The sequence below is a fragment of the Polypterus senegalus genome, chromosome 6 (assembly GCF_016835505.1).
Source record: "Polypterus senegalus isolate Bchr_013 chromosome 6, ASM1683550v1, whole genome shotgun sequence".
NCBI lineage: Eukaryota > Metazoa > Chordata > Cladistia > Polypteriformes > Polypteridae > Polypterus > Polypterus senegalus.
In genome coordinates, this window is record NC_053159.1 from 104,317,413 (window position 1) to 104,342,211 (window position 24,799).

The following is a 24,799-nucleotide window of genomic DNA, read 5'->3' on the forward strand; positions in this document are numbered from 1 at the left end:
AAAACTCCAATGGAGAAAAAAGGTCTTGGGTTTTACGATACAATCAAGCTCCACTGGGCATTCTGTCATGCATTTAAGGTGCTAAAAAAAAAAAAAGTTGCACAGTGCATATGTCATCAAGGACAGGACCTCAGTGTTAATCTTCCTTTCACAAGCCTCAGGGAATTTCATCCTGAAGGTGGTAGCACAGGGCTGCCACAGGATAGTAATATATAAAACCCTTTTAAAGCCCCTTTTAAAGATCCCTAAGTACAATGGGAATAGGATCTCTTACTCAACATTTCAAAAAAGGAGTGGAAGGCAGCCATTAGAGCTGGGCGGTATGACCAAAATTCTATATCACGGTATTTTTCTAAATGATCCCGGTTTCACGGTATTCGGTGGTATTTTTTTCCCATGCATTAGTGGATGTTAACCACATTTTCCACTGCAATTACTGCAGTAGACTGGCTATGAATAACCTATTCCACTGTCATGAGCATTATACAAAAAAATTTTTAATGTGCACACAAGTAATTAATACAGGTTTGCATGCCCCCATAAAGTGGTAATTTTCAAGGGGGTGGCACTAATGAAGAGAAGGAATCACATTGCATGACAGATGCAGTCAAAATATAGAACCTTTTTATTGAACAAATTTTGCAAACAACTTAAACTATAATTTTGACAACGTATTTTCAACCATCCAAAGAGGCGTTTAGGCTTAGCAAAATATCCAGATGTGCTTGTCAAAAGTTGTTTTGCACTGAACATGTCTTAGAAAAGGAATAAATAATAAATATTTTTTGTAAACCAACTACACTTTCTGTTAATGTTAATCTCTGTCCACTGACACGTTAAAGTGACTTTTTAATAATAGAATTACCAGAGCTTACGAAAAAACTCGTAGGTCCGTCCCACCTTAAATCGCTTCTTAAAACCATTCTCACCTCTCCGCCAGCCTCTTTTGTTAATCTAAATGTGTTGATAAAAGGTAAGCTGCAAGTAGCCGGCTATTCCATCCCCCCAACGAATTAGAATGTGCACAAACTTCTCCCAGCTCATGCCTTGATTGATTATCTGGGAGTGAAGTGGAGTTTTAGAGTGGAAATATTAGATCGTTATTTGGAATACATGCATTTCACGTGTGTTCCGTTTCTACAGTAATTCGTGTCAAACACATTTTTAAAACAAACGTTTTTAATATTGTAGTAGTAAATGACAAAATGTAAGCATAAACTATATAATGTATGAAGCCTGAAGTCCAAATAATCAAACACTTTCACAAAAGGTACACATATAACAGAACAAGTATGCTTTTATTCAAAAATATAACTGCAGAAAAAAGCCGCCTTAGCATGCCACATTGACACATACATACTACAGCTGCCACGGTAGCGTAATGGTATCAACCGCTGACTAGTATTCAAAAGGTCATGAGTTCGATCCCGCATGATTCAGTTCTGAGAAGTAAACTGCTCTTATTTGTACTATTTTAGAATAAAAACTTACATTTGATTTCAGTGTGTAACAGCCGGTGTAATTTATGATACTTGTAAAGGTTAGTTTTTTTTATTCACTTTTCATTCTCTGAGTCATGTTCAGGATCCTTCCCTATACCCCAAACCCCCAACCCCCGAAATCTGAGAATGCTGTTTTCACATAAAAATGCGCTATAGCTCTGCAGCGTACTTGTGACTGCATTCTTGTACCAATGCTTGCGAACTGAAGTGTCTGCGTGCACTTTTCGTGGCATTACACATCTATTTTTTTGAGCATGCCCGTGTCGCTCAAACACAGGAACATATGTTGGTGTACAAGTATAACAAAACAAGTGCAATTTTATTCTAGACTATAAGTGAAGAAAAAATAAAGCAAGTTACAGTAGGTGGTTGATACGACAGCTTGTGTGGTGCAATGCTAAGAACTGCTGATTTCCGATCCGTGCTATATAAAATCATCACATTCAAATATTAACAATTCCCACACACCCTTCCTACATTCACGACATGTGTACTTGTTGCAGTGTACACAGCTCTCTGTGCTATGGTTCCTATTACACTGAATGAGCACCTGACATTGTACTTTCTTCCCTATATAAATAACATTCGAGTATAGCGTCTTCAAATAAATCACATTTGAGCTATAGCGTCTCCAAATAAATCACATTTGAGTTATAGCATCTTTATGTGAAAACAGCAGTATCAGATGGGGGTCGTGAACAACTGAGGGAATGGAACTGAATTAAAAAAAAAGCTAACTTTTACAATTATCATGCATTTACACTGGCTCTTAAAGACTGACTGAAATCAAATGTATGTTTTTATTCTAAAATAGTTCAGTACATGCAATATTATTTGAAAACGAACAGCTCCTATCCTTCCTTTTTCTTTCTCCATCTAACCAATCGCCACACGATAAACGTCTTCGTGAAATTAAAACTACTTATAAACTTAGCCCACGGAGTGTTCAGAACTATACACACATGCACATATATACGTGTGTATGTGTGTATGTATGTGTATATATATATATATATATATATATATATATATATATATATATATATCTACACACATCTACACATATCTACTCATCTACACATATCTATACATATCTACTCATCTACACATATCTACACATACACATCTACATATATATATATATATATATATATATATATATATATATATATATATATATATATATATATATATATATATATATATACATATCAACATATATACACACATACATATACAGTGGAACCTCTAGATACGATCACCTCTGTATACGAGAAATTCAAGATAAGAGGAAAGTATGAGCGAAAAATTTGGATCTAAATACGAGCATTGGCTCGCGTAACGAGCCAGGCTGTTGTTATGCGTGACGCGTTTCCCGATCCGCCTCGACTCGGGGATTCACCCAAGCTGACGCTGCCAGCCCGTCCGCTCACTCAGTGTTCCTTGTTCTCCCGTAGCGTGAGGATCTACGCGTTTGTGCGCTTGTGATTTCATTGTTTCGCTGTAGCAGTTCGCTGTATAAGCGTATCCAAAAATATCGCGGTCATGCAGACGGAGAATAGGAGATGATTGCCCTCAAGAGGAGAGAGAAACGTGTGCGCGAGCGAGAGAGATAAGGAGAGAGAGAGAGAGATGCACACAAGAAAGAAGAACCATCAGCTCAGTTATGCTCACATGACGCTCAGCAGACAAAGTGCATCCATACTACTTGTATTGCAAGACATCGCTCGTTTTATCAAGTCAAAATTAAGTAAAATAATTTAGCTCGTCTTGCAAAACACTCGTAAACCAAGTTACTTGCAAACCGAAGTTCCACTTGTATATATTATTTATCAGTGTTATTTGTTAGAAAAATTGATTTTTATGTTGATATTTTTGGATTAACCGGATTTCCATTATTTTCAATGGGGATGTTTGTTTTAGATACGAGAAATATGCTATACAAGCTCAGTGCTGGAACGAATTAAACTCTTATCTCGAGGTTCCACTGTACGTACGTACATACATACATACATACATATATGTACAGTGTATATAGCAAAATCCCCGCGCTTCGCAGCGACGAAGAACTGCTTTTAAATTTTTATTAAGAAAAGAAAACCTTTTTAAACGGAGGGAAAATATACCAATAACTATCTGTTAAGGATCTCTTTTCAGCAGTCCGGTTGTAATATGACCAAGCTGTGCACTGAGATTACTTTTGAGAATGCAACGTATAGTTTTGTCCAGGAGAAAATCAATGTTGCCTCAAATCAATGGCAACCTTTTATAGGGTGTGTCCTTGAGACTTATTAATTGTCATCGCGAAGCAGAGCCTTACTGGAAATTTGAGGCATTTGAATTGAAATGGGAGATCAGAGGGTATAACGGTAAAGCCAGGAATACATTCAGAGTGTGGCGCTCTGCTGTTTTTTTGTGTAGCTGCCTTCACACAGCTTCTCCGCTGCTTTATAAACGAACGCCATATAAGGCCATCGTTTCTCCTTGCTTCGCGGTTCTGTACTGTTTTCTTGTTCGTTTATTACGATTCTTATAGTTATTGTGTAGCTATTCGAGACTTACTTTACTGTTCAGGTACCCATTTCCTTTATGTAATCCACGGCTTGTACGTTATTTTTTGTTCGTTTATTACGATTATAGATATTTATTGATTTCCTTTTTTAGGTGACTACCTGCTCATATAAGACGCTCCGCTGGTTTTTTGTGAAACCTTTACACAGCTTCTCCGCTGTTTTATAAACGAACAACATATAAAGCCATCACCTTGTCAATTGTGTAATGCGTTTTTTGAACAGGTTTGATGCATGGAAGTGATCACTCGTACTGCGTTCAGTCAGTTCATGTGAGCTGCTCTCTTGTGTGATGTTGCGATGTCCACGGCTTTATTTAATGTTAGCTAAGACCCGGCACTTAAAAGTTTCTCACTACAGCAATTTTAACACCGTTACAAAGTGATCCAAAGTCTCGTTTATACCTCATGTCTTCTCTTTAAACTTGTATCTCGCGAATAAAGTATTCGGCATTTTTCTTCAGCGCTCTTTGGGAGCTCTTCCTTCTTTTCTACATACTGCGGTCACAGTCGGTTCACGTGATTACGTGGGAGGCGTGATGAAGTTCATCCTCGTTCTCGAAGCATACACACCGCCTGGTCATGTGGTGCCTCTGTGTGAACCGGTCAGGCACAGAGAAGGTCAGCTGCTGAGAGAGCTTCTCAACTTTTGCAGGGCCTGCATTGGTGAAGCAGGTGAGATGGTAATGAAACAGAGGCACAGGGCTTATTGGTTTTTAAAGACTGCCTCCTTCATTGGGTTTTAACCAATGCACGGAACGAACCAACACACAATCGTCCGTGCGGGGCTCAGACGCGGAGGGTGGAACGGGAGGAGAGGAGAAGGACGTCCACTCCGCTCCCTCTGTCATGCTAGTCTGCTGATTTCTCGTTCTGTATACACTGCCTGCTCATGTGCCCACCTCCAACTCGTCACTCGAGTCATTGTCATCTTTGTACAGTCCAGATGCACCTGTGACTCACGTAGACTTTTCATTGCTCTGTGCGGTTTTGGCTGTCTTTCTATATATAATCCACCAAGACACCCGACCACGATGGTAGCGAGGTGGGAGGGGGGTGTGTACAAAGTGCAGGAGCATCTAAGAAGACGCATGTTTGTCACGGATGCGAATTGCTGTATGTAGCATGTAAAACAGTTTACTATGTTGCACGCGGTCATGTGTCGTAACCGAAAACTCGTTTTTTAAAGACTGCTCACTTCATTGTGTTTTAACCTCAGTTGTAAAGGAATGTTTTAAGGATCCCATGGGATACCCCTCGCAAACAGTTTTACACGCTGCATATGCTGATTCACCTACGCGAGAAACATGCCTCTATTAACAGTCAACGTGAGTCGGAGCTGCATGTGACCTCTACGACAAACGAATATAAATGACGCCGGTTTTTCTGTGTCGTCGCGTCCGAGTTGGTGGGCGTGGCTCTGTGAGTTGTCGTCGTATCCAATGGTCTCGGAGTTGGTGGGCGTGGCTCCTCCCTGCGTGCGCCATAGGTGTCTCACTTGTCGGCGGCTTAGTGAATCCACACTCCTTCCACGTGTGCTTTCCATGGGTCTCTTGCCTTAGTCAATTATTATTATATATATATATATATATATATATAGAATGTGTGTGTATGTATGTGTATATATGTTTTGCCAGTAGAAATGGCTAAGGAAGCATTGTCCCTGTGTATGCTGTACTTTCAGTCCATTGTCTCCTAATTATTTTGAATTGGTATTTAGATTTAGTACTTACAAACCATTTGTTAGTCAGAATGTCCAGTGGGGACTGGGCGACCTTTTGGCCTGGAGCCCTTGCAAGTTCTTTGGGGTTTTTTTTGTCCACCATTTGACCTTATCATTAGATTATCATTTAGTAACTTTAAAAAATATGTATATTTACTGACTTTAGTTCCCTTATGTTTCTTTCTTATGTGAATTTTTTATCTGTCTTTTATATACTATTTATTCTTTATTATCTGCAATTGTCTGTCCTTGCATGTAACTACTTTGACATGTTGCAAAACACTTTGAGTCACACCCTTTGTAAGAAAATTTGCTATAGAAATATTTGTTTAGATTTTATTTTTGCTGGATGGCACCGTATTTCTTAAATCTGTGCGAAAGTGTTGTATGGTTTTGATGAACAAGTCTTTTTCTTTTAGTCTTGTAGGTTTTTGATTTTATTGATAAACGTGCTAGAATTTCAGCTTGACTGGCAATGTTTAATGAATAATTTTCATGCTGAATTAAATGTTAATTCTATATAATTGTATGTATAATGTGTTTAAAGTTGTATTTAAATGCTATAAAAAATTATGGCCCTATTTTAAATTATTTGTTGGCAATTCAGTTAAAGTTAAGTGCTCTTCTCTTTCAGATCTTTTAAGTACTCTTCTATTATCGTAAAATCAATCTGCCCTCTTACCAAAATTACATCTCTAGTGTTTAACTTCTTACTATGATTGGCTGGTTAAAACACTACATTAGTTATATTTCTATTACTGGCATGGTTAAACTGTTTGCAGAAATGCTTTATCATACATTGTAGAATTTATATCAAGCAGATGTAGAAGTTAAATTTGCTCATCTAAAAAGCAGGGGAGTTCTTCACATTGTTTATATGGACAGTGGAAAAGTGAGTAACTGCATGGACTTGATGTTCAAATTTCTTGTGTAGATAGTACAATGGACATATTACTGTCATATCTTCCACATACTGCTGTCTTTACTATAGTGAATAAAAACAGTCAATGAATATAGCATCATGTATTTAAAAAATTCAGAGGGTATATACTAGAAACACTAATGCATTTATCAATATAAAGGCTATTGAATAACTTTACCATCCTTGGATAAAAACTATCCATGAATCATTATATAAGTGTTAATTGCCCTCTACTGCTTGCTAGAATGTTGACTGTGTTTCCTTCTAAAATATTGTGTGTTCTGGACAGAAATTAGCTGTATAGCAGAAATACAGTACATTGGGACAACTTCATTCTCCTCTGTAGTCTTTGTTGGTGTTATTCAGCCAGTGAGGACAGGCTCAACAGTACATCTGTTCATGCTGGTTAGCACAGGTAGACATCCCAGCTGTCCTTAGATACCTGAGATAGTAAAGCAGTTTGAGAACCTAAATAGCCAAGATTTGTTTTGCCGACTGGAGGTCATTTGTTAGAGTTGATTCCAGGAAATGTAAAGATGCCCTCTTTGCAGCCTCCAGTATAGAAGGGAGTGAGGTCTGCTTCCTGTTTCCTGATCATCTCCTTGGTTTTGCTAAAAGTGGATCTCAGAATGTTGTTCTATCACCTCAATGTTTGTTTTCCTCTGTAAGCCAGTTTACTATTGTTGGTGAACAGGCCTATGATGATGATGTCATTAGCTAATTTACTAATGGAGTTAGAACTGTTTGACCACTCAGTCAATTGCAAACCAGGAACACAATGAGGACTTAGCACAGTATTTTGTTGAGTTCTCTTTGGGGTTAAGAACTATTGTGGAATGAATGATGCTTTTAGTAACTAGTTCCAAAAATATGATTACAGGCACCAAGTCCAAATTTAAGATTCCCTTGAATGGATTGGTATGATGGCATTTGAACTTAACAGCAAATATGCCATCATAACTTGTCCAGCTACTGTCATCTTAGCGTGTCTCTACTTGTGAAGTTTGACTGCCTAATTCCCATTAAAAAAAAAAAATACAACTAATATGACAGTGAGCGGAATTTTAGTTAATTGCCTTACACATTGTGACAAAAGCGCTATATAGCACCCGACCTGGCACAGACTGACGCAGAGGCACGTGTAAAATCACACAGGCTTTTATTTTCTCTTCAGCCGTGGGGCTTGTCTTCACCGTGTCCCACAGGCCCAACATAGTGCCAAAGCACTTTAAATACAACACCAGCAACTCTCCACCTTGCACCACCACTCCTCCCAGGCAATCTCTTCCTCCCGATTCTGGCCTTTGAGTGGTGGAGGCTGAGATGTTTTATAGCCCACCCAGAAGTGTTCCAGGTGCTTGACCACCTGGTCCCAAGTGCACCTCTGGCTGGGACTGATGACTCGTCCAGCCAGGTTCTTGAGTCTTGGCAGCACCCCCTACTGGTCACCCCAGCTCCCAACCAGGCTGTGGAGGACTCCATGTCCTATGGAGCCACGCGGGAGACTAGAGAATCAACATTGGCCAGGGAGGCTTCCACCAAGCGTCCTAGGGGAGGTATTGAACTGTCCATGATGGCTCCCCCGGAACATATGCAGCAGGGGGGCGTCCCTCACAACATTTAAAAATATGACTTGCCTCTTAAAAATCCTGACTGGATAGAAAGTAGCATTTACTCTTTTTTGGTTCCAATTTTTCCAGTTTTTATTTCTTTATTTTCCATTGAGAAATTAAGAAAACAAGTTTTTTTTTTTATTGCTTGCATTCAGTATCTTACAGTGTGATAACAAATAATTGGTAGCTGACAATCAGCCCTGCACTACTGTCATGCTTAAGTGTTGTGTTTGTAATCCATTTTCACAACCTCTTTTTCAACTTCACTCTTTGACTGCAGGTCAGACTTTGTAACTCTGCCATTCCAAGGAGCAGAAGTGCTACTGGATAATTTAATCCCAATCCCAGGTACATTTTGTCAGAATTTATACTATGAATAAAGCATGCATTCTTTGTGCAATTTTTAAGCACGTTTTGTTTAAATAAAGAGCATATCAAGTTTGTTTTTACTGTTTTCATTGTATGTTTGGTTTATTTTTTTAATCTTTTAAGGTGAGGACAGATTTCCACCAGAGGCTGATGCAGCACTTGAAGAATTGACTCGGGGAGTTGCTCTTCTTGCACAGGTAATGTTTTGTCTCTTATTGATGATAACCTATATACTATGTTTAGTTTTTGTTACAAAAAATGTCATCATTGGTTATTGCTTGCGATGATAAAATTTAGTAATAGTAACTACTAAATTGTATTTATTTAGTTGGATGATAATTCTGTTGCAAATTTGTAGATTTTTTTCTAATTGGCAACCTACCCTCATTAATATTTGCCTTTTCATAAAACTAGAAACCATAAGATAAAATCTTTTTATTTTTTTTAAGCAAAATTGTGTATTATACCAAACAATACAAAACATTAGTGGGGTGGTACTCAACTTTCAATGCAGAAATTGCTGACTTAATAAAACTTAATAGGAACTTAAATTTGGGTTTAAAGCTGTAAATGTGGTGTTGAGTAAATGCTTTTCTTATCTGTTTTTAAACTACAAAACTTGAATTAGATGAATGTTCCTTTATGCTCTATTCTCAGTATTACATTATTATTTGGTAGCATTTTTTAAACTCATTTACATTATTTCTAAGCCATTAATATTTCAATGAACAAAGCCATATTTTGCCATTCAGCCCTCCAGCAGAATTTGCAATAGGCAAGGATAGAATTTCAGTATGAAATATTAGGGACAGAGTGTAGTACGGCATGTAGAACTCATCTTAAATATTTATAAACCTATCATAATTTTGAGCTACCCTTGTGAACAGGGTAGAAGAAAATAACTTACCACAAGTATTAATTTTCCCATTCGTTAAATTGATGTTTTGCATATACAGTTCTTAATGTAAAGGTGTTTATTAATATTTACATGAATTTTGCAAAAGCCTGTCCTTTTAAATACATTGACAAGGTAATTCAGAAGGGGAGGAAGTGGGTATGATTTTTGAAAAGATGCCAAAACAGAATCTTTATATTTGTTGTTAACCCAAATAGAAGGCATTTTGACAGAGAAATTAAGCAATATTAAAATACATTGTAATTGCAGTTTAGAATGTGTAATAGCAACAGTAGGGATTGTGCATGTTTTTATTAGTGCTAACTTTTGTAATGAGTATAAAAGGCCAGTTAAAAGTAAATTTTTATACAAAAGTGAAACTGATTGATGATTTTTTATTTGACAAATGGCACTGTTTTTTTGAAATGTTTGACATGAGACATGAGATGATGCCGTGTAAACCCAAAATATAAGAAGTTTTGATTAGTTTAAAATATTTCATGTCAAGCTACAAATCACAGAAGATGTAGAAACTAGTGATTTATTTTTTTAACCTTAGCCATTTTAGAGATTTTTAACCAATTTATAGTGCTACTTTAATTTGATGTCTGCGTTATTTGTGAAACTGTGTCAATAAATTTGTGTTTATATAACTATATTAAAGCATCAGTTATCAATGGCAAAAGATACAAATGTTGGTCAACTATGACCAAATAAATCTCATCTATGCTATTGACATGAATTTAAGTAATTGAAATGGTATTATGAGACCGTTCTTCTTTTCCTGGACTTGGTCAGCCATCCCCATAGTAAATGAAAAAGTACCTTTCTGAGTGAATAAGAAGTGATTGTAAATTTTGTCAATTGTAAGCTTAATAGATAAACGAGAAGGACATTGTAATATGTGGATGAAAGTTTGACCTTCCTAATCTTATCAATGATACACATTGTAACATAAGTACTTCAAATGGTGCATCTGTTAAAAGTTAGTTAACAATTGCAATCCTTAAGATAAGCTAATGTTAGGCAGGGTTTCTGTTTTTAGTGATGAGCAGTTGTTATTGCATCAACTATCAATCTCGAAAGCTGATCAGAATTTCCTTCCATACTTGAGTTGGATCATATTTTGCTTAAATAGAGGAAGAGTGCATTATATAGAGGGCTGATTTTCATTCATTATCTAAAAATCTACTTAGACATCAGTCCGAACCGGACTTTAAGATTACCTCAAGGTGTACTCTTTTTAAAGCACTGGTTTAGTTTGTTGATGCTTCCTGTATCCATTGGAAAATAATCATTTATCAATTTTTACAAAAAATTTTACAAATTAAAAAAAAAATTGATAAAAGGTTTTCCAGATGAGGGAAATGTGTTGTCATGTCTAGATTTCAATACAGAGCATATTTGTTAAGTATTACGTAGTTTAGAAGATTTTAAATTGATAGTAGTCTGCTAGTCCCAATGTAGAGAGCTGCGTAGGACTATGTTTTTAATTTACAAAACTGCTCCCTCACACTTTTATAAAAGGCTTTTTCCAGTCCTTGCCTCCTACTGCCTCCAGCACTGCGTTTTGATGCCACCGCAATAAGACAAATAAGCTCCTATAAATTGCCTATAAGATTTATTTCATTTTCCTTTCCTGACTGGAATATTTACAGGCCAATATTTTAACATCATTCAGTAGGTTTTGAGAACTTCCCCAGAGTACTAACTTTTTTCCCTGCATAATCAGTGACTTAAGCAAGAGAAGACCATCAAATATAAAAAAAAAAAAAACAAAACCGTTCAGACTGGATGCTGTCCCCAGTCTTCTATGTGTTGGCTCAGATATTATTGTTTAAAAGCTCTCCAGAGACAAGCTGACAGCTGTCACAAGGATTATGAAATGGCTCCCTTTTCTAATATCGGTTGTAACAGCACATCCACACTGCTATGTGATAGGTGTGATTTCATTCTCAATTGCTGCTCTTTTATAATCCAAATTTCAGCTCTTCTACATCTTGCAAACCAGTAACTAGAAGTGAAATCCATGCTGTGCCATACTGTCTCTGAAGTTTTTTTTTGTTATGCATTTTTTTTTAATCCATGGCTTCTTTATATTCTAGATTCATCATGTTACAGTTGCATCTAGTTTTTAAAAAAAGGATTATATGAATGCATTGGATAAGACATTTAGGCGTATATTAATTTTTAAAATGTATTTTCAGATTGCTAATATGAAGTAATTGACCACTTGATGTCTTGTTTGACAATACAATGAACTATGTTAAAGTTAAGTTTGAATCTTTAGATTGTTTTGTAATTATCTGTCTTTGTTTTGAGACAAAAAAATCACCAAATCTAAAGCAAGGTTATTCACCAGCGATTTATTCTTATTCAAATTGATTCTGAACCCCAAACGTTTATATAATTTAGATACTAGTACTAATGGAGGTAATGACTTAGTGGATTGTTACTATAAAGCAGTGTTATCTGCAAAGAGAACTCCTCTACAATCACCATCTGGTGTCACTTTTTTAATGAAAAAAATCTAATTATATTTTCAGGTTAGGTTTCTTGGCTGACATAATATATTTTAATCTGCTATTATATGTTCTGTAATGCAGTGAATAAGTAAACCCATTCAGGTCTATGAAGGTTTTTTCCTACATCTAAAAGATTACGGGAACACAAGGAACTCTTTTGGACGCTGGGTTATACATGGCATTGAACACATCATGGAGATATGATAATTGTCTCCCTTTAATAATCAGTATTTCCTCTATTCTTTACATGACAACGTTAGCTGGTGTCTTAATATTGATTTATAATTCAGAAACTGTGATTAGGTCTCTCAACTGTTTTGGGAATGCCTAGTAATTTCCCAGCAAGAGCTGGAATCTGTTGGAAGGGAAGTCTGGGCTGACCTGCTGTACTGTTTTTTGTGGTAGCTTTTGCTTTTTTTCCCTGTGATCAACATGGCTAGCATGATGGACCTAATTTAAAAGTTTAATTTTAAACTCTTCTGGTTATCTGTTTGGGTGCTTTGTAAAGATTTTAACAGTATGCAAAATTTCCATGATTGGATAAAGTTGTTCCAGCTTATATATATATATATATATATATAATGCCTAAAGCTGTCATTATTCTTTAATTGGAACACAAGTTCCATTACATCCCAAGTAGTAAAAGCATTTTTTATTATTAAACATTTATTTGTGTTCAGTTACCAACTATTGATCTCTATGGAAATGTTTCGAACATCTTTGTACGTATTTGAAGGGTAAGCTGTTCTTTGTGTTCAAGTCAAGTGATTTAAGCGGTAGTGATTTTATTTTGTCTGTGTGCAATAAATTGAATTGCAAAGCCATTCATTTTATTGTAGGGGCTAGCATTGGGTAATTCTTTAGCCCTTCTGGTTTACAGATTTTGACACTTCAGATGTGTTTTGCATTCTTAGAGTTTGGTCCAATATCTCAAGAGACATGTTCATTTCAACAAACATATCGGTGTTTTAAAATTAATTTTCATTTTCTAATAATTGTTTAAATCCCCAGCTGGAGGTAAAATAATTAGTCTTTCTCAACAGCCCAGATTCCAAAGTAAGTGTAGCTTGGTCAATAATAAAAGTAGCTACATAGTTGAAAGATTTGACAAAGTATAGCAAATTATTACAGTGCATGGAAGAAGAAAAAAGGATATTGTCTTGAAAACTAACAATCTAGCTAAGTGCAACCATTTCTCTACTTGTTATTGGAAGTTGTGTAATAAGGTTTCAAGTATATTTGTTGCGATTTTAGTAACAGTCACAAATGGATTAGATCTTTGTGAAAACACACTTATAGAATAGAATTACTGGACAAATGACACTGTCATTTAATAAACATTAATTTAAAATGTGTCCTTTTAATTTGATGAAAACGATATTTTAAATCTCCCTTAGAGATACTGAATTGTAACTTTTTGTATACTGCCTTGTTCACTCTTGTTAATAAGATTCTTTTCTGTATGTGATTTTAGCTTATATTAATGGGGCTCAAGATGCTTCGTGTAATATTTCCTTGATCTCTGAAAAATGCACTAGTCCCTTAAACATTTATTTTTCTTTCACAGGTCTCTAATTATGATAGCAACACAGGTTTGCCACAGATCCAGCTCTGGAACATGGTTGGCGATGAGGTATGCAGCTTAATTGTTTTGATATTAATCCTAATTAGATCATGATGTCTAAAACATTTTGTTAAAACATGAATGTTTACCTGTGGGGATGATGGGGATATGTTCAAATCTTAATTTAAAGACTTTTGTATCCATAATACAGCTTAGTTTTGTTTTTATACTCACATTTTCTTTGTAAGAAACAATGTATTTAGCCATGTCTGTCATTTGTTTCAAATTTTTATTCAGTTTTTTACATTAACAGTTCTGTAACGAAAGTATTTTTTTTCTCTCTGTGTCTAGTTGGTGTCTATAAACAGGACCCTTGTGGAGAGAGGATTTGCTTCTTGGGTGGACAACTTCTAGCCATTGGAGCATATTATCTGTGCCTTGCTGTGAAAGGATTTAAAACGGTTTAACTGTGCCTGGACAATGGATGCTAGAAGTGGCACTTCACATTACGTAATTTATGGTTTCCATTGCGACACAGAGTATTTATGTGGTCTTTAAACAAAAAAAAAAAAAATATTTATTTGTAATTATTTTTCCACCTTCAGTGATTTTTTTTTTCTCCTTATGGGACACAAACTGAACTTTTTTTTTTTTTTTTTTTTTATTATTATTTAAGAAATTGCCTGTTTACCTATTGGTGATCAGTCTGGAATTAAACATTTGACAGATTCCCTGGGTTTCTGCACAGATAAGGCCCTTAACCTGTACAGCACCAACAAAAGAGTGCCTAGTGTTGGCATTTCAGATGCCTCTTTGCAGATTTTTATACAGATTGTATAAACTTGTACAAAGTTGACCTAATTGCATATTCTTTTTACACACTTGTTGGGTAGGGTATGATTTCTTTTACGTGTACAATTTCTTGGGCTGTTAAGCTTCAACTTGAAGTATTTCTTTGTAATCGTCACTGGGTGCTAAAGGATAGATTTTTCTGAAGCAACTCTGAATATAATTGAGAGGCAGTGTTTTGAAGTACTATTGAACAGTTGAAGGCATTTAAAGTGTAATCTTATTGATTGAATCCGCTTGGTATCAAATTCTGAAAAGCCAATTCTTGACTTACCCATGATAATGTGGTAAAAATATCCCTTAATTAAGTTTCCCCTCACTCTACTTCAGTACTTCCTGCTGATGGTAGCATCTCATTTTGTGCTTTGGTATGCTGGGATGAAGTAAACTACCTATCATATGGGTAGAGTTTGATCATAGATGTTCAATCCCTGGAGCAGATGTTTTCATTTTATGGTGGTATACTGTCCTGCATTTCTACTGCAAGTCTGATTGCTCCATTTAAATGCAGAAGCATCGTGGTCCTTGAGTTTGATTGCAAAAACACTCGCTTTGAAGCTTGGCTGTAATCATTGTCATCTTGCCCTTTACACAGACTCTCATCTATGTTATTGCAGTTTTAATAGCATATTAGCAAATAAACAGCTCAATCCCTGGATACCCAGGAACACCCTCCGAAATATGTGGGTTTTTTTTTTTTTTGAGAGAGTCAGCTATGATTATGTACATGTGCTGCTGTTCTTTGCTAAGTTGGGGGAATGCATCATTTAACTAAAAGCTGCTCAGATTTATTATAAAACACTATGTTTGACGTCCTCCCTCCAAGTTACAAGTGTTAATGGTTTCATTTATGTTCATTGGTTCTTTTCATTGGGACTAGGACACCTCATTAATACTGTATGTGCAATATGGGTCACCCAGAAAGTCTTTTTTTTTTTTTAGGGATGGTAAGCAATTATGAACTCCAGAGACTTGCGTAGGAGTTGTTTTTGATGTCGTTGATATGTCCAAAAATTATGAGATTGTGCAAGTTATTTCTAGTATTGTGGCATTTTCAAACAGCCCCAGACATAAAGGACCAGTTTAAAATATCTTTGGGTGAAGATTTGCAACATTGGCTTTAATCATCAATTTAATCGGTCTTTGGACTCTCTGTGGACCAGATCTCAGTGCTTTAGAAATATTCAAAGCAATGAGATACACGATGGGAGGTTTAAGTGAAATTAGCAGAGATGTGTCTGACAAATCCTCTAGGATCACCTGTGTAAACACAATTCAGGCCCTTAAACATCACAAGTCTGTATATAGTCCCAGAACTGTTTTGTATGGACCTGTCACATTTTTTCTACTGCCTTTATCCTCCACACTAACTTGAACCTTCCCAGATATTAAGCTGATTTTTTTTAATGGTTCTGACAACATTTACAGTTAATGTAAAGGAAATCACTGCCATGTGCAGTTAGCTAAGAACAGCAAGCTGCTAACCAATAAATATCCATGTGTGTAAATAAGACATTGTTTTTCCCCATGTGTGTTTTTGGGTTTTTTTTCCGTGTCACTTTCAGATAAGAAGGGAATTGACCCTGTTACATTTTTGTTTGATTAATCCCCGTCTTCCCCCTCTATCCTCAATCAGTACCCCAAATCAGTAGGTAGAACTGGTGTGAAGTGTTTCATATAGTTAAATAGACAGGTGAATATTTCAAATTGTATTTTAGCAAATTCTTCTCAGTGCTTCACTGTGTACAGATTACTTTTGCTTATATTCTGATACAGTTTGAATTATGATAACCTGATTGCCTGTACAGATATATTGAAAAGCAATTAAAAGTTTAAATGAAAGAAATATTTGGTGTTTGTCATTTGTCTGTGTTTATTGTACATTTTTTATGGAATGATGTTATAGGGCACGTATTTATTGAACTCTTTAAAAGTCCTTTCAGAAATATGTTTTAAAGAAAGAGTGGGAAGTGAATTCAAATCACTGGAAGGATACAAGTAGTTAAAAATGAACTGATAATATGAGAGTGGATAAAAAACAACAGGCTTAGTATATTTAAAGTGCTGGCATGCAAGTGAGGCCTCTCATATGTTGTTTTGAATGTAACCTGATTTTCACTGGCACACCATGGTAATATGTTTTATATAGCACCTTTACTATGCTCAAAGTGCTCTACAAATATTCAAAGAAATACAATATTAATGAAAGAAGACAAAGGTCACACAAATAGTACAAGAAACAAACTAATATCAAACATTGGTTAAATACATGTAAAATCAAACAAAAAATGATGGGGGGTGAAAACCATAAAATAACTTTGTGCAAGTTTATGCAGGCAGGTAGGGCTGGGCGATATGGCAAAAAAAAAATCTAGGTTTTTTCATAAATTTTGACCTATTCACGATTTCGATTTTTTTTTATTGTGTAACTAGTCACCTTAAAACATTACAACAACATGACTTAAGTAACATTCTCTTTATAAGTAACTTGAAAAACCATCTGGTTTAAGGAACATTGTATTTTTAATGGCCATGCCATACATAAATTGGTCAACAAGGTGTAAATAAATGTAAAACAAATTCACGAGTTAAATATCTTTGCAGAAGATTTGAATGAAATATGAAAGTAAATATTGTGCAATTTGAATTAAACATTAAATACTTCTGAATATATAGTAAGAAAATAACCATTTTAACCAATGTAAACATTACATCAGTCAACTCAAAAACTTATGCAAATTTTCAACAGTAAACAAAAAAAAAAAGATTTGAAATAGCAGTTCATTGTACTTTGACAGAAATATTGTAAAGAGCTTTCTCCTTCATAACTGCAGAATATGAATCTATAACCAACAAACTCATGTTAAGTGATTGGCACTGTTATTACAAAAGCAAAACAATAATAATCATCATCATCATCATTTCAGCTATTAATGAAATAACATCTGAATAACTGCGATTTTAATGCTTGAATTATTAATCATACTTGCCAATGGCATTGTGAAGACGATGTCCAAAGCACTGAAGATGGGTCCAGTCGTTCATCTTCATTGCTTTGTTCATGTTCGTTCCACTGTCAGTGGTCACGCACACCTGTCGATCCTCCAACAAGCTTCCAAGACGCCAGCCCATCTTTAAGCCCATGACCAATTATTTCCCCAGTATGATCATCAGGAAAAAAAACATGTCTGAAGGCAAAATCTTCGCAGTTTCCATTCTGCGTCAACATAATGGGCTGTAAGGCTCATGTAAGGCTGAAGAGTACGACTACTCCACAGGACAGTCGTTGTAGAAAAAAAAGATGCCCTTTCAAGCTGCTCCGCTACTTTTTCACGTGTTTCAGTGTACATTCGGGGAATAGCTACGTCTTTGAAATATTTGTGGCTCGGCAACTTGTATCTTGGATCAGCAGTGTGTAGCATTTTTATGAACCCTGACTTTTCGATGGTGTATATGGGAACCATGTCCTTAGTGATATGAAACGCCACAGCATCTGTCATTTCTTTCCACCGGGGCGCCTTTTTGTCGTATGGAACGGAATTGGAAAATGATACCGCTAATAACATCTGCCGTTTTGCAATTTTAGGTGGACCTTTTGCACTTGGACTTGGCTTGTTTTCATCTCTTAACTTTGAGCATTCTTCCCATTCAGCTTGGTGCCTTTGTCGCAAATGTTGGAATAAATTAGTGGTGCTGCCACTGCCGGTTGAAACTGACTTTCTGCATATTTTGCATTTGACAAAAGTTTGTTCGACGTCTGAACTCTCAAATCCGAACCATTTCCAAACCACAGAGGAAACGTTACTACCTTTCTTTGGCACAAGGTCATCCTGACGTGAAGAGCCGTCCATCTCTATGATATTATTTCTGTAGCCTATTACGTTCCTTCATAGAGCACTGTACTCACAGGTGAGAGGTTAATTAGGCACGCCATCATGCGTTCGGAGTCGGACAAGCCCCTTAATTATTCTGCCATAGGTGCAATTACAATGTATCTATTTTTTTATTATAAAATCGCGATACCTCGATTTAATAAAAAAAATAATCGTCTTAAAACGTAAATTCGAATTAATCGAAAAAATCGCCCAGCCCTACAGGCAGGTATTAAGTCACCCACAATGATAAAGAACAGTGAGAAGGATGCCATTGGGTTTTGCCGTCAGATTTAGAGTGAAGGATGCTGGCCACTCGGTGGTTATTGGTTTGATGTTCAGTTTAGAAACGTATGAAAGTACCAGCCAGACAAACACCTAACCCTTTGCAAAGAAAACCCACTGAGTCGAGCTGCCTCATTTAGAGATGCAAGCATCACATTTCTTTCCATGTTTGTGTAACTTGTCAGACAAAAGTAGTGATTTACTGTCAGTGAGCCATTTGCTAACCATGGTAATGTTAGATGCAGTAAGTTCTTTGTGTACAGATTCATCTCTGGAGTTATAATCTCTTTGGTGCGTTGACATTCTTGTGATCATAAACTTAGGGGTATGGTATATTTGAGAATGAAGTCTGTGATAGAAGTAGTGGCTCTTTGAGTACAAGTACCTTGGGCCATATCTGCTCTTGACTTTCTATATGAGCCACCACTGTAAAGAGAAGGACTTTTGGTTTTCCTGCACAGAACTCATTTCTTAAGGAATAGGCAGTAAACGGCGTGACCCTATACTGCTATCTCAGACGGCTAAAAACAACTTGTACACAAGTCATAACTGTCATTTTTGGATGCTAGAAAATGGTGAGAGCAGCAAACAGAAAGACCATACCCTTTATGTTCTGTCCAAAACACTGGAACGTTGTCTCTAACCAATTCTCTTGCTTTTTTTTTTTTCTTCAGGGCAGACTGCTTGATTCTAATCAGTCAGCACTGAAGAAGGTCTGCTCCACGGAGACAGCTCTACATACTGTTATGGCAGGCCTTAGCCACCAACATGTCATCTTTGCTTATCCTGCAGGATCTGTCATCTACCTTTGACCACAATCATCCACCAAGTCTGACCTTGGCATCACTGGGACTGCCCTGGGGTGTTTTGAATCCTACCACTTGGGCTGATCTTACCATGTGTCCTGGCATGTAGCGATGTCAAGGGGGCACCAGGGAAGAATCGGGGTGCTCCTAGAATTGGTTCTGGGCCGTCTTTTCCCTGTACAGTGATCCCTCGTTTATCACGGTTAATCCGTTCCAGACTCTACCGTGATAAATGAATTTTCGCGAAGTAGGATTCTTTATCTATAAATCGAATATTTTCGCAGTTAGAGTATAGAAAACCTGTTTACAACCTTCTAAATACATTTTTTAACATTATTAGAGCCCTCTAGACATGAAATAACACCCTTTAGTCACCATTACACTCGTATTACCCAATATATTAGACAAAATAAGAGAAAATAAGACACATTAGACGATACAAATATATTACTAGGCGCACTCGCCTTTTAAGGTGACCGACTTTTATCCTCAATTTTTCTGCGCTCCATGTGTACATCAGGCATGCAAGTGTAGAGAATGAGAACATCAAAGTGCCCATTCATAACATCTCCCTAAAACCTAAGGTTTTTTTTTTATCCCCTCAAGTGCCTGTCCAAAGTCGTACAATGTCAGCCCGAATCTGTACCGCTAAAGACGGAGTTTCATGCACTAAATAAGCTATAGATGAGAATAAGCAAGCACCATTTCCCCTGATATTTACTACGCGGTGAGGCATTTGTACTCCTTCAACATTAATTATTTCCAGAGACATAATTTTGTCTATTTTTACAGCGCATCGTGCACAAAAGCAAGGGAACGATGAGAGCACCAGAACTCTGCTCACATCGCGTCGACTTCGTACCTCAAGCCGCAAGTAATAAGTCTGTAATAAGCGGAATACCGCTACGCTTTGCACTCACGGGACGGAAGGACAATCCCGAACGCTTTTATATAGTAGATTATTGTACTGTACATTTAATTGCACACAACCACTAACCTATGAATGCACGACCTCAGTAGGAGAGTCTTCAGAGGTGGTGCAGTATCTTCAGCAGGTGCGTTGTTGTCTTCAGTGAAGAAGTCCTAGGAGTAGGCAGTGGGTGTCTGGGTGCGCGGCTGAAGAACATCTTGATAGGCAGTTGCTGGTGCTGTCTTTTCATATGCGTGAGGAGGCTTTTGTAGGGTATTGCCATCTTTAATCATATCCAAGAGTTTCACCTTCTCCTGGATAGTAAGCATCTTCCTCCGGCGCTTAGTTTTATTGTCAGAAGGCTTAGAAAAAGCAGCACGTTTAGGAGCCATCGCAGGGCTTAGATAAAATTTCTCAGAAAGTGCATGCGTAGTGACGTAAGCGTGTATGAGAAAAAAATCGCGATAGAGTGAAGCCGCGAAAGTTGAAGCGTGATATAGCGAGGGATCACTGTACACCTCTACAAAGGGATTTGATCATCCAGTCCCATGGTTTCTCTTACCAGACTTATACTCCAAATCCTCGCCATTACCAGTTCTTCACTACAGAGGTCCACACGAATCTCTGCATATCACCCTGATATTTCTGCCTGTCTATTCTGCACCCCATCTCTTTTCAGTTTTGGTCATTAATGCTTGCCAAGTTAGTGTTGAAGCTTGGGATGGTGACTGATAATGAGCTGTCCTGTAAGGGCAATGGTGCTATGGTCGCTTAGTCTTGCAGATCAATATGCGCAAAATCGGATCATTTCGTACAGAATATTCAGCACAGCTTTAGGTCCGGACTTTGGTCTTGTCATGTCAGCAATACAGCAGCTGTCTGCATGTGTGACCAAACTCCTGCACATATTTCAAAATGTAGCGACGCATCCAGTGTTTAACCAGCTGAGGCAAGCATCTGTCACTCCTCTCTTCGGGTCACTACATTGTCTTCCTGTGGTGACATTATGAAGTTCACATCCTTGATGCCTGCCTACAAAACAGTCACAATGGATCAGCACCTATACAGTATATATGCAGATACTTGTGAGGTCCTATGGTCGTCCTTGAGCACTGCAGTCTGCCATTGAACAGCATCTGGTGCTACCACCTCTGTGTGTTACCAAACCTCAGTTCAGTCTCCATGTGTAGCTCCTGGTTGGTGGAATGAGCTGCCCACCTCCATTCAGAATTCTGACTTCCATAATTTGTTTAAGAAACATTTAAAGCCTCTCTTTTTGGAGAATGCCAGTCTAACCAATATGAGTAGTTTGGTTTTTATTATCTGGGAATTGTAATTTGCTTGTATTTTTGTTGTGAGCTCTTCCCTTGTCATGTTACACTTGTCCTAAAGCAGTTCCCCTGACTGATGTTTACTCAATACTTATGTTGACCTCTTTTGTAAGCCACTCTGCGTTTCCTTTTTCCCCATCAGTACATATCTTCTGTTTATAATGTATGCAAAAATGAATCCAGTGTTGGGCCCAGTTTTAGATATGTTTTCCTTTACTCACTGGTTATTGGCAGTTGAAGTGTAATAGAGAGACATTGTGCAAATCTGCTGGAAATATGACTGGAAACTTTAGGCTTCATAAAAATGGATACGGATGATACAATCTGGTTATCCTCTTAACTAGAAAGCCCCCAAAGAAGGAACTTTGAACTACAAGTGTTCTTTTGGCAACTTTGAAACGTATTACTTCATTTTGAAACGTGTAGACTTTTTAATTACCACTTGGGTCCTAAAGGAAAATGCAACATGGAGCACACAATCCAAGTTTGCACACGTGTAAGTAAAGAGGTTTTGTCAGAATGCTGACTGAAGTTACTCAGACATGGACTTCATAGCACCTCTTTCTGTGTGCTGAGCGCTTTTTCTCCTGTTTGTGTTTTAATACTCTGTATTTTGTTAAGTTGTTGCTGTGTGATCAAACGCTCACAGGCACTATTAACTTGTCAGTGTAAAATATACATTGCAAAAAAAAAAAGGTTCATCATCCTGTTTGGGAAAAATGGCCAGCAAGTTGAACTCTTTTCTTTGTTAAAATTTGCACCTTCTGAGTAAACAATATCCTGGTCTGCTTGTACAGCAAAATCCAAAAAATGTAGGCTGTCAAATGCAGTGCATGTATAAAATGGATCTTGGAAGAGCATTTCACATTGTTAGTATGACAGGGCTGAAAAGCAGCATTAAAAGAAGTTTTTTAGAAAATCAAGTATGGAAGATGAAAAGTCAACCTTCAGCCCTTATTTTAGGAGCTTCAATGACAACCTTTGTCAGAATGTGAGATGATCTACAAAGTGTGATGGGGGCGAAGGGGATTGCTAGTCAGGTGAAGTGCTTTCTTTGAGCAGAGAACTACTGTAAAATGTACAGGAAACCAGTACACACACCTCTAAGCTGGCCGACCCAGAGTTTAAACTGGATGTGGTGTTCGTGTCAAGCAAGCAGCTGCTTCAGCCAAAGGTTGAGCTCTTAACTGGGATACAATGGAATGCAAAGGTGTGGGCACCCTGGTCAAAATTTCTGCTACAGTAAATAGTTAAGTAAGTTGAAGATCTCCAAAAGGCTTAAAGTTAAAGATGAAACATTGTTTTCATCATTTAAAGCAAAACTAATGTATTGTTTTTGTTTTATATAATTGTAGGATGAAAAACGTAAAGGAGCAGTATGGAAAAGTTTAGCACCTCACGCCATTTGAGGGCTCAGATCATTTCTACTAAGGTCTCAGGCCTTGATTAGCTCGCTATGGCTTCTTCACGATCATCATTTGGGAAACGCCAGCTGATGGAAGTTGCAAAGCTGTATAAATACTTGGACTCCTCAAACCTTGTCCCAACAATCAGCAGCCATGGGCTCCTCGAAGCAGAAAAAAAATAAAACAATTGATGCACATAAAGCAGGAGTAGGGTATGGAGAAGATAGCAAACCGTTTTCAGGTAGCTGTTTCCTCAGTTCTTAATGTTACTAAGAAATGGAACAGTGGAGGTCAATTTGAGATCTGGAAGACCAAAAGAACAACTTCTAGGAATGTTAGAATGGCAGATTATGACCCCCATTTGCCTGAAAAAGACCTTCAGACTCAGGAGGGCTGGCCACTGTTCTACTGTGCAGCAACACCTGCACAATTATGACTTTCATGAACGACTTCAGAAGAAAACCTTTCTACAGTTGTGCTTGCAAGTTTGTGAACCCTTTAGAATTTTCTATATTTCTGCATAAATATGCCCTAAAACATCATCAGATTTTCACTCAAGTCATAGATAAAGAGAAAACAGTTAAACAAATAAGACAAAAATATTATACTTGGTCATTTATTTATTAAGGAAAATGATCGAATATTACATATTTGTGAGTGGCAAAAGTATGTGAACCTTTGCTTTCAGTATCTGGTGTGACCCCCCTTTGCAGCAATAACTGCAACTAAACGTTTCCGGTAACTTTGATCATTCCTGCACACCGGCTTGGAGGAATTTTAGCCCATTCCTCCATACAGAACAGCTTCAACTCTGGGATGTTGGTGGGTTTCCTCACATTAACTGCTCACTTCAGGTCCTTCCACAACATTTCAATTGGATTAAGGTCAGGACGTTGAGTTGGCCATTCCAAAACATGAACTTTATTCTTCTTTAACCATTCTTTGGTAGAACGACTTGTGTGCTTAGGGTCGTTGTCCTGCTGCATGACCCACCTTCTCTTGAGATGCAGTTCATGGACAGATGTCCTGACATTTTCCTTTAGAATTCTCTGATATAATTCAGAATTCATTGTTCCATCAATGAAGGCAAGCCGTCCTGGCCCAGATGCAGCAAAACAGGCCCAAACCATGATACTACCACCACCATGTTTCACAGATGGGATAAGGTTCTTATGCTGGAATGCAGTGTTTTCCTTTCTCCAAACATAACACTTTTCATTTAAACCAAAAAGTTCTATTTTGGTCTCATCCGTCCACAAAACATTCTTCCAATAGCCTTCTGGTTTGTCCACGTGATCTTTAGCAAACTGCAGACAAGCAGCAATGTTTTTTTTGAGAGCAGTGGCTTTCTCCTTGCAACCCTGCCATGCACACCATTGTTGTTCAGTGTTCTCCTGATGGTGGACTCATGAACATGAACATTAGCCAATGTGAGAGAGGCCTTCAGTTGCTTAGAAGTTACCCTGGGGTCCTTTGTGACCTCGCCAACTATTACACGCCTTGCTCTTGGAGTGATCTTTGTTGGTCGACCACTCCTGGGGAGGGTAACAATGGTCTTGAATTTCCTCCATTTGTACACAATCTGTCTGACTGTGGATTGGTGGAGTCCAAACTCTTTAGAGATGGTTTTGTAACCTTTTCCAGCCTGATGAGCATCA

General features: G+C 37.4%; 1 protein-coding gene across 2 annotated transcripts in view; it reads left to right on the forward strand.

Annotated features, from left to right (window-relative positions):
• Positions 1-14,307, forward strand: part of akap1b (A kinase (PRKA) anchor protein 1b) — a 107,288-nt gene extending 92,981 nt beyond the window's left edge. For both annotated transcript variants that reach the window (XM_039756672.1, XM_039756671.1), the window contains 4 exons: positions 8,610-8,677; positions 8,822-8,895; positions 13,686-13,751; positions 14,034-14,307. In XM_039756672.1, the coding sequence (XP_039612606.1) occupies positions 8,610-8,677; positions 8,822-8,895; positions 13,686-13,751; positions 14,034-14,096 (271 nt within the window). In that variant the 3' untranslated portion in view covers positions 14,097-14,307. The remainder of the gene's footprint in view (positions 1-8,609; positions 8,678-8,821; positions 8,896-13,685; positions 13,752-14,033) is intronic.
• The last annotated feature ends 10,492 nt before the right edge of the window (positions 14,308-24,799 follow it).